This window comes from Mytilus galloprovincialis, chromosome 10, assembly GCF_965363235.1.
Source record: "Mytilus galloprovincialis chromosome 10, xbMytGall1.hap1.1, whole genome shotgun sequence".
NCBI lineage: Eukaryota > Metazoa > Mollusca > Bivalvia > Mytilida > Mytilidae > Mytilus > Mytilus galloprovincialis.
The window spans coordinates 54,720,247-54,731,750 of NC_134847.1; the positions used below are offsets into that span (position 1 = coordinate 54,720,247).

At 34.6% G+C, this 11,504-nt stretch overlaps 1 protein-coding gene across 1 annotated transcript in view; it reads right to left on the bottom strand.

Moving 5' to 3' along the window:
- The window catches only part of LOC143047872 (peroxisomal acyl-coenzyme A oxidase 1-like), a 30,185-nt gene extending 19,923 nt beyond the window's left edge, over positions 1 to 10,262 (bottom strand). The window contains exons 1-7 of the mRNA XM_076221189.1: positions 10,080 to 10,262; positions 8,920 to 9,082; positions 6,779 to 6,939; positions 5,797 to 5,904; positions 2,088 to 2,207; positions 1,298 to 1,413; positions 388 to 557 (exon numbers count right to left, since the gene is read on the bottom strand). Coding sequence (XP_076077304.1) covers positions 388 to 557; positions 1,298 to 1,413; positions 2,088 to 2,207; positions 5,797 to 5,904; positions 6,779 to 6,939; positions 8,920 to 9,082; positions 10,080 to 10,203 — 962 coding nt within the window. The 5' untranslated portion in view covers positions 10,204 to 10,262. The remainder of the gene's footprint in view (positions 1 to 387; positions 558 to 1,297; positions 1,414 to 2,087; positions 2,208 to 5,796; positions 5,905 to 6,778; positions 6,940 to 8,919; positions 9,083 to 10,079) is intronic.
- Positions 10,263 to 11,504: the final 1,242 nt, after the last annotated feature.

An 11,504-nucleotide genomic window follows, 5' to 3' on the forward strand; every position in this document is an offset into this window, starting at 1 on the left:
GTTTTCTACCATAATTTTCGTATTCTTGTCTTTCATTTTTGCCTATGTCTTTGTCTATATACCAGGTTTCACCCACCATTTTCTACATAAGAAAATGCCTGTAGCAAGTCAGGAATATGACAGTTGTTATCCATTCGTTTGATGTGTTTGAGCTTTTGATTTGCTATGCGATTAAGGAGTCTCCGTTTTGGATTTCCCCCGGAGTTCAGTATTTTTATTGAATTTACTTTTTGATTGTCCATTGGTAGCCTTTGACTGTTTTCTGTTGTTTGGTCGAGTTGTTGTCGCTTTGACACATTCCCCAATTCCATTCTCATTTTTTTTTAAAGTCAAATTGTTTTTAATCAGAAATATTTTTTTCTTTGAATCTAAATAAATTATACTTACCCCGGTGTTAATTCAGATTGTCTTCTGACAGCACTGTAGCGAATAGCTATAGTACAAGCCTCAGCCAGCTGTATAGCGGCATTTCTAACAATGAATGATCTGACAAGTACCATTGTCCCATATGTCACTTTAGTATTTTCAGGTTTAATATAAGTACCATCCTCTAAGACCTGATGAAAGACAACAGTATGTGTATTTCTGAATAAGTCTGAGTACTTAAACTTATTCGTGTATGGTTTTTAATCTAATAGTTCGTTTCTATGTATGTTGTATTGTCGTTTGTTCTTGTTGCACTTCCGTGTTCTCTTGCTTCGTTGTTTTCCTCTTATATATAGTTGATGTGTATCCCTTGGTTTTAGTTTGTAAATCAGATTTGTTTTCTCTCAACTCATTTATGATTTTTGAACAGCGGTATACTACTGTTGCCTTTATTTCTTTTTATATTTTTATCATACTATAACTCGTTATAACTATCTAAAAATATGTACTTATAGATGTCGGATTATCTGCGTCAGACATCGACAATTTTAATGTAATAACAGAATTCCACAAATTGATAAAGCTACGGCAAACTAGGAGATATTAGATAAAACCCGTCACTATTTTAATTGGATACATACTGCTATAATTAATTGATTTTCACGATATGTAAATTCTGAAGTAGAAAAATGTCAATTTTCAAAGAAACTGAGGTTCACATTTTCGGTATTTACAAGCATTGTTCACCGTTTGAAGTATATGGGTTGAAACTGGCGGAATCGAAGATTAAACATGAATACTAATTATTCTCTATTGTGCGATGTCATTTTGGTGGTACTTAAATGTTACACACAGTATTTTAGTACTTAAGTTTAGTATTATATGATTTTGTACTCAAGTTTGGTATTATACGATATAGGTAAGTACTCACTTTCGAGTATCGATTCAGCATATTTTCCCGTGGAATCCTGACACTGTTAAGTTTTAGATATCCATTGTCGTTCGTTCCAAATCCAAACTTGTTACCGATCACACCGTTTTCAATCCCTACAGTCGTAATTGAATTACATATTTGTTGGATTTGTTATTTGTTACATGTACGTAATAAAAATGAGCTTCCAGTTTTTTGTAGGGTTCGTTTCGCAATGCACTGTCCAAAGTTTTTTTATGTTGTGATATATAGACTATCGTTTGTCTTTTGAGCGTTTTGTGTTTTTGCTATGGCATTGTAAGTTGGTGTTTGACTTATGAGTTGAACATCTTTTGTATTATACGTTTCTCTTTCACAATTGAGATTTATTTGTTGTAATGTTTAAAAGAATGAGAAAGTATAAAATCGAAAGAATTTTAAATCTGTCAGATAAAATTTCATAGCTGCAAGAAAATAGTGTTACTGCTCATATTTAGGATGGCAGATATTGAATTACAGAGGGCAATGACGTTGCTAACGTAAAATATTATTTTTTCGAGACGTAAAACTGTGACATATATCGAACACAAGTTCATGACAATTATTTGTATCAATTTTTATGAAAAAGACAACATGATTTGTTTTCAATTACATATATATACAGCTTAAAGTGCCTGTTTATTTTCTAAAATTCCTAAACTTTTATAAAAAATATTTATTTAGATCCATACTTGGATTCGTGCTTTTAAAACATGGTGATGTATATATCAAAGACATTTGACTTATAAACTGTAGATAATAATGTCTTTACCAGGAAGCTGACTGTGGTCTTCTAAACTCCTTAACTGTAGCATGAATATATGGATGCCATGACACTTTCCTTGTGTGTATAACTGGGCAACCACTACACAATGGTTTGATGTTCTTCCTACTGAAAAAAAAATAGTCATGGTTATCAAGTTATTAACGCATTTTGTTGTATGTACTTTTAGGTTTTGAAATATGCGATAGGACTAAAGCGATAAGTGTTCGACATGAAAGCATTTTTAAGAAAGCATGTATATGTATATATATATATAAACGAGTCTAAATTGAAAACTACGTTCAAACCTATGATTGCGTTGGATAAAAACCGAAATTTTTATACGTGTGCATGTTAAACAAATTTCGTTGTAGAAGGGTCTAAAAACAGCACAAACAACATTTTCCAAAAGACCAAAGAAGTGAAAAAGTATATTTAAACAAAACGCATTTGACTAACAGGTCGAACAACTGATGTTCTTAAACCCTGCTGACTGCCATTGGCGATTGCCAAATAAAATTGATCACGAGATGTAACAAAATGGATCTTAATATAAATTTAATACTAAACAGAAAACGATAAACTTGTGACCAAGATGTCATGACACAAACACAAGGTGTCAATATTTGTTGTGTACACCAGATCTAGATTTCGACAATATATGTCTCTTCAGTGATGTTAGGGTTCGAAACGGTATTTGGAAGGCCATATAATTTACCCTCAATTTCAGATCGACTCTTGAATTTTAAGAGTCCATATAGGATGAACGGATCATATAAACCGGAGGGAAAATATGATACATATCAGTCTAAAGATTTGCACAACGGTACTAACATAAGACGCCACTACACGAAAATGCGGCTACCAAATCGTGTTGACAAACATTTTGGCTCAACAAATGGCCTTCTTCAAGTGTCAACATTTCGGCTCAACAAATGGCCTTCTTTCTTCAAGAAGGCCATTTGTTGAGCCGAAATGTTTGTCAACACGATTTGGTAGCGGCATTTTCGTGTAGTGGCGTCTTATATCAGTACCGTTGTGCAAATCTTTAGACTGATATAATTTTTTCCTTATCTGCATAGTATCGCCTATTCTAGACGATCCGGTACATAGTAATTTAGCTGGTTGGTCTATTTTATAGACTTTTATATATAATATATATATAAATATACAACTCGTCTAAACATCAACCCAACAATGTTAGATATATATATGTGTACATAATGTATATACAACTCGTCTAAACGTCAACCCAACAATGTTAGATCTGTAAATGTGCTTTCGCAAATGTTTGGTTCTTCCCTCGCCGGGATTCGAACCCATGCTACTGTGATATCGTGACACCAAATCGCCTGCACTGCAGCCGTCCCGCTAGACCACACGACCACCTGGGCTCTCAAAAAAGAGCTTTCGCTGGCCGTGTGTAACCTTTCCTCGTCAGTTTTAATCTAGCGGCGTACTACAGTACATGATATATAAGGCATTATATCTTCCTGCCTTATATATCATGTACTGTAGTACGCCGCTAGATTAAATATATATATATACGTCTGAGTCAGTGACAACTCTACAACAGATTTATCCATCGGATCACCAGCAATGATGTTGATACATGGCTGTGTACATTATGTACATACAACTCGTCTAAACATCAATCCAACAATGTTAGATCTGTAAAGCTTTCGCAAATTTTTTGTTCTTCCCTCGCCGGGATTCGAACCCATGCTACTGAGATATCGTGATACCAAATCGCCTGCACTGTAGCCGTCCCGCTAGACCACACGACCACCTGGGCGTCACAAAAATAAAGCTTTCGGTGGCCGTGTGTTACCTTTCCTCATCAGTTTTAATTTAGCGTCGTACTACAGTACATGATATATAAGGCATGGAGATGTTATAGTAACAGATCAGCTCAAGTATCTATAGTAAAGGATCCTACAAAGTAATGCAAGATACAGTCACAGAAAATAATTATATTTATAAGTAGGTCTGAGTCAGTGACAACTCTACAACAGATGTATCCATCGGATCGCCATCAATGATGGTGATACATGGCTGTGTACATAATGTATATACAACTCGTCTAAACGTCAACCCAACAATGTTAGATCTGTAAATTTGCTTTCGCAAATTTTTGGTTCTTCCCTCGCCGGGATTCGAACCCATGCTACTGTGATATCGTGACACCAAATCGCCTGCACTGCAGCCGTCCCGCTAGACCACACGACCACCTGGGCTCTCAAAAAAGAGCTTTCGCTGGCCGTGTGTAACCTTTCCTCGTCAGTTTTAATCTAGCGGCGTACTACAGTACATGATATATAAGGAATGGAGATGTTATAGTAACAGATCAGCTCAAGTATCTATAGTAAAGGATCCTACAAATTAAGGCAAGATACAGTCACAGAAATAATTATATTTATAAGTACGTCTGAGTCAGTGACAACTTTACAACAGATTTATCCATCATGAGCTGATCTGTAACTATAACATCTCCATGCCTTATATATCATGTACTGTAGTACGACGCTAGATTAAAACTGACGAGAAAATGTAACACACGGCCACCGAAAGCTTTATTTTTGTGAAGCCAAGGTGGTCATGTGGTCTAGCGGGACGGCTACAGTGCAGGCGATTTGGTGTCACGATATCTCAGTAGCATGGGTTCAAATCCCGGCGAGGGAAGAACAAAATATTTGCGAAAGCAAATTTACAGATCTAACATTGTTGGGTTGACGTTTAGACGAGTTGTATATATAGAGAATATCATATGGCTTTTTCAATATCGCATCCATATCAACCCGAAACACCAATATAATCCCAAGAGCTCTGCTCGAGGGATTATATTGGTTGAGGGTTGATACGGTGTGTGATATTGAAAAAGCCATATCATATACACTTTATTATATACATATACCTCACGTAGATGTTTTTTTTTTATGTGACATGACGTCATACAGATCAGGTGGTTTGAAATGACGTCATACAGATTATAGGTTTGACATGACGTCATACAGATTAGGGATTTGATAAAGCCTTTGCAACAGTGACTGCAACCGATGACGTGACGTCATACAGATTAAAGGTGTGATAAAGCTTTTGCAACCGTGCTGATATCGATATCATCACGGGAAGCTGATACAGCACGCTTGCCAATGATTGTATTACACATACAATTTATCTGTATTTACTAAACGCCAGATTTATCCATCATTTAGTTGCAGACAAAGATGGAGTATTGAGTATGAACTCTTTCGTCTTTGGATCATATGTTGCTGTTGTCTCCAGACCTCTCAAAAACGTACCTATCAATAAAAATATTTAAACTAGCATGAATAACAAAGGTACACTTCAGGTGTCTTTTACATACAATGACTGTGTATATATATATATATATTCTCAACTGTGTATTGTTAAAACTTGTGACACTTAAAGAAGGCCATTTGTTGAGCCGAAATATTTGTCAACACGATTTAATAACAACATTTTCGTATTATAACATCTTATATCAGTACCGTTGTGCAAATCTTTAGACTGATATATATATATATATATATACAGTAAAAGTGACTTTGCTTAATTACATATTTGGGGCTTTAACTCATGTCTTGTTTTTATCTACATGTATCAGTAGAATAACAAAAAAACAATACACAGAAGAACGTTAAAAAAGCACTAAGTGATTATTATTTTTTTTCAAATTTGATTGGTCATTACTTACATCCGGCTGGCCAGAATTTAGTTGCAGACAAAGATGGAGTATTGAGTATGAACTCTTTCGTCTTTGGATCATATGTTGCTGTTGTCTCCAGACCTCTCAAAAACGTACCTATCAATAAAAATATTTAAACTAGCATCAATAACAAAGGTACACTTCAGTTGTCTTTTACATACAATGACTGTGTATATATATATATTCTCAACGATTGATTTACAATTTTACAAATAGTGATATTCATGATATCGGAATTTAGATAGGATTTGTATGAACCTCTGGATAAATTTATTTTCGTGGAATTTTTGTCTTTTACATATAAGACTCAGTACAATTTACATTGTACTCATTTAAGAAAGGAATGCTTTTTTTTTGTAAATTCATTGGGTGTAAAAGTGTCAACTGGAGTACATTTTGTATGAAGCGCAAAAGCGCTTCATTCTATTAAAGTGCGCACGATCAATGCTTTTACAACCCTATGAAATTACTACAAGAAGCATTCAATACTTAAAATTACATTTTTCAGCCAGCATCATGAAAACACGATGCCTGTCAAGAGTTTATTTTAAATACCTGTGCACTTTATTTGCAGGAGCTCGTGTCATCATGAATGTTACATTTCACTTTAAAAGGAAGGTTTATTTCCAGAATGTCGAGAGATTGTTGTTAGCCAATCAAAATAACGTTTTAAAATAAAATATACATGCAATATAATTATTAATGATTCAAACACATTTTTTGTCATAAAAACTTTGCTCAGATCAAGATATCAATGAGAGAAACATATACGCATGTGGAAATAATTGATTGATTGTTGGTTGCTTAACGTCCAGTGGCAAATATTTCATGCATATTCAGGACGATATGTGGAAATAAAGACGTTGATAATGTGGCTGAAACATTACTTTGGTTCATAAGTGCAACAAGTTGAAATCACTCCTTGATCATAGTTCAACTATATATTTTCCCTCAAATGTATTCAACTGACCATGTCCTATTTCAGTTTGAGCATATGTTCCAATTATTTTTTCCTGATAGGCTAAGGGTAACCATTTAGCTTTTTGTTCTTCTGTTCCTTGTTGTTCTATAGTGGGGATAAACATTGTAGTATTGATGTTTATTGGATCTGCCTCGTGTGGAAAAGCGCTCCTGTAAATATATAACCCTAAGTATGATTTTTCGTCTGTAATATGAGTGAGAGGTTTTGAGACTTACAACTAGTGAAATGCTAACCCCCGTGCTCCAAGTAATCACAATTATCTAAAACATAGGCTTAAACTCCGGGCCCCCAGGCAAACTTAACCTTTTGTTCTTTTCAGTTGTATGCATGTGTTCTGTAAACATTTGGTCACGAGCAAGAAAATTGTCATAACGAACATCCATTGCTATTTGAATTCAATTCAACGTTTTATTAAAGTCTCATCTTTAAGTAACGACATGCGTATCGTGTAATTTTGACATAAAAAGTTTTACAACATAATAAGGGTTCAAGTTTAATTTAGTTCACAAAAAGTTTTCCTTACTAAAAAGTTTCAGTTTTTAACACACTTTTGCTTACTACTCATATATTATTAGGAAGATTATGTTAATTTATGTATCATTGTCATTCTGCTCAGTTAATTTTGTTATCTATTCTGACATCGGATATCAGAAGTATAGGGGAGGGTTTACATCATTTTTGCGACGACTCAAGTCGTGTATGTTTTTTTTTAAGCTCATTTATATGTTTTGGAGTTAGTGTGACGTCAATTTTCACTAAACAAGTGACATCAAGTGATGAAATTGAAATCATCCCTTCATAATTTTACTGACGGCATTACTAGTTAGTTGGCCGTAATGGAATATCTATTTGACAGACGACGACAGATATGTGTCAATCGTCGTAATTTCTATTCCATTCCTTTTCCCCTGAATGTGAGCATCTGAATTATATTTCTTATCAAGTTTGTACTTCCATGAGCAACAAAACGGGTGCTACTTGTGGAGCAGGATCTGCTTACCCTTCCGTAGGAGTTTAGATCATCCACAGTTTTGGTTGGGTTTTTATTGGGCAGTCTTTGATTTTATATGTACTGTTTTGTGTACTGTTGTTTGTTTGTTTGTTTTTTCGTCTTTGTCTTTTTTAGTCATGGCTTTTTCAATTTATTTTCGATTTATGATCATGAAGGTCTCTTTTGGTATCTTTTGCCTCTTTTTTTAAAGAACTTGACAACATAAATATTTTCTAAAAGAGAACATTCCACACAAAAAATAAAAGGAACGGCATACTGGAAAAGAAGAAATATACGATACATAAGCTTGGGATAAGCTATTATTTCAAGAATAATTATATGTCTACCTATCATATACAAGACACAAAAAACGTGTGAAAATTCAATGTCACTATCATTCCCGAAAATGGAATAGTGTACAAAATGACTTATAAAGGAAAAGGAAAATGGGAAACAAGTAGAAAATATATCCAACAAATAAGTTTCAGCTAATCTGCTTTTTTGAGAATAGGCTTATGGGTTACTGGTATATAAAAGTATATATTTCTTACCTTTTATACAAATCGTCTAAACATCAACCAAACTGTAAATTTGCTTTTGCAAATTTTTTGTTCTTCCCTCGCCGGGATTCGAACCCATGCTACTGAGATATCGTGACACCAAATCGCCTGCACTGTAGCCGTCCCGCTAGACCACACGACCACCTGGGCTTCACAATAATAAAGCTTTCGGTGGTCGTGTGTTACCTTTCCTCGTCAGTTTTAATCTAGCGTCGTACTACAGTACATGATATATAAGGCATGGAGATGTTATTGTTACAGATAAACTCAATTATCTATAGTAAAGGATCCTACAAATTAATGCCAGATACAGTCACAGAAAAAAATTATATTTATAAGTACGTCTGAGTCAATGACAACTCTACAACAGATTTATCCATCGGATCACCAGCAATGATGGTGATACATGGCTGTGTACATTATGTATATACAACTCGTCTAAACACCAACCCAACAATGTTAGATCTGTAAATTTGCTTTCGCAAATTTTCTGTTCTTACCTCGCCGGGATCAAGCCCATGCTACTGAGATATCGTGACACCAAATCGTCTGCACTATAGCCGTCCCGCTAGACTTACTGTTTATATATCATCGAATCATTTCTGTCTGTTAGTCCATGTTTTTCAATCTGTTTTTTAGCATGCATGTGTTTTGTTAATGTGGTTTCATACTGCTCCTCTACACTACAATACGACCAAGGTTTAAGCTGTCTATAAAACGGATCTTCTCTTACAAGGTTTTCTACAAAAAAAAGTTAAGAAAAAGTTAGCAATGGAGGTTTCATTTCACATATTGAAAGATAGGTTACGTGGGGATTCTCAATTTATGATAATAGTTTTTATGGAAGCTTTTAAGTTATCTGACATGACTTAATGGATCGTTCCGAATTGTGCCTTGTAGTTGTGTAAACAATAGAACTCAATCAGAAATAGCTAAATCAGAATTACTGCATTGTATGACCAAAAACACATGATGGCAAAATCAAGTCTACCAAGTATGAAAGCTTCTGGTATAATGGCGTAAATTCCTGAGTATACATTCCAATTTCACGCACAGGCGCTTGGGTTTTTTTTTTTTGTTGTTGATTAAAATATTTAATTTTCTATATTTATACTTCATATATCTATTACCAATATCCATACTAAGAAACATTTGTTTAAATCACTCGAAACTAGGCGAGACATGTACAGTGGTGATAGATATATGTATTAATAATATAGAAAATTGAATATTTCAATCAACAACAAAACAATTTTAAAAAAGATTCTATAGCATATACCCAAACGCCTATGATCCCGACCTGTCTCTACATCGGTTATAATGCCTGTCTTGTCTCTTTTTCAGCAGCAATGTAAAATAACCAACAAAGGCTCACACTAGTTCTCCCCACCATGTAAAGACCCAGAACCAAATCTCACATAGTCATTTTTCTGCTGAGTGTATGGTACCAGAAGGAACAGCTCACTTAGCCGATCGAGTAAAATAAACACTTAACACAACAACCTTCTTAGCAAGCACCAAACATATATCAACATTCTTTCTTTTTGTTACAATATAAAGCTGCTCATGTATAAATATTAATGACAAATACATGGATAAGTCTATTTTATCAGATGTTGCCGTTCTATCCTAGTCAATACCATATACTAGTAATTATATGCAGATTAATTGAGCCAGATACATGTAAACGTTCTACATTTTGAACTTACTTTCTCATTTTTTTAGTAAATATACATACCGATATAACGCTTCCTTTTTAGCTTAGCCTGCCCTCCATGTAGTAGAACTGATAATTTTTCTACATTGAATGTTGCCTTCTGTCTCTCCTTGGCTAAATCTGAGTTGATGCTTCCCTGTGACATAATTTTATTTAGATTTGTAACATCCGCAGCACAAACTCAATAAAGTAGAACTGAAGTCGCAATACGAAGTTTATATTTATATGTATAAGATAGCCTGATAAAAATAGAAGTTAAACAAATGACATAAAATGGTTGAACGTTCTACATTTACAACTGTCAAATGTACACAATCCAATAACATGAATAAAGATAAAAGGTCGGAAATAAAATAATGTCGATAGTCACATATTCTTTCTCCCTGCTAATAGTTTGATATTTAAAGTGCACATTCGCTTGTTCAATTTTTTAAAGGGCCGAACACAGCTAGACTATTTTTATCGAAACTATATATTATAGGTAGTGATTTTTTTAATGAAGAAAATTTGAGAATATGGAATTGGGAATGTATCAAAGATACAGCAACCCAACCAAAGAGCAGAAAAAAGCACAAAACCAAAATTGGGTCTTCGACAAAGCTGGCTTCAGCAGCCCTATAAAACTCGTTTCAGAATCAATTTCAAAATAGTTGCTTCAATGCACATGTCTACCTTTTGAAAACATATTTTTTTTGTTTTAACAAATAACCTACGTACGTATATGTACATTCATTGAACTTGAATATATTTACATATTCCACAATCTATCACCGATAGAACAAAAGTGTTCCTGATAAACAAACTTTCTCTAACGATGAAACACAACAACGACCTTTATACACCGATACCAGAGAAAAAATCCGACAAAAACATTTCAAATCTGGTACTTACACAAAGTTTGTCCGGACGGTACCATAAGCGAAGTAAATGAATGCTGTCCGACACTGATTTTACTTTCTAACTCCGAAAGCTATTACCATAACTTGAACTAATAAACTGTTGACACCATAGGCGGATCCAGGGAAGGGGTCCTGTCCCTCCTTTCGTTGGAAAAATTTGGTTGATTATTTGGGGGGTCACTGAAACATGACTGGAGCGGTCCCTATCCTATCAGTCAGTGGGGCCCCCGAATGAAAAAAATCTGGATCCGCCCCTGGACACAGATATGTCTTGTCCATCGGCATTACATTCTGAAAGAGACCGTCTGATGGACAGCAACATTGCAACAATTCTTGCTTGACCATAACTTAGGGCACAGTGCCTCAATATAGTGATCTAACTGATTTGTACTTTTAGCAATGCAAATTTATAAAAAATATCATTGATCTGACACACGTTGTTCCTATCAAACTAACCATAGCAGAAAACTTAACGTTGAAAATAGCTTATAATAATTGCTAGTCGCTGGATCTAGACCTGGAAGGTTAACTTAAACTGATTTGGATT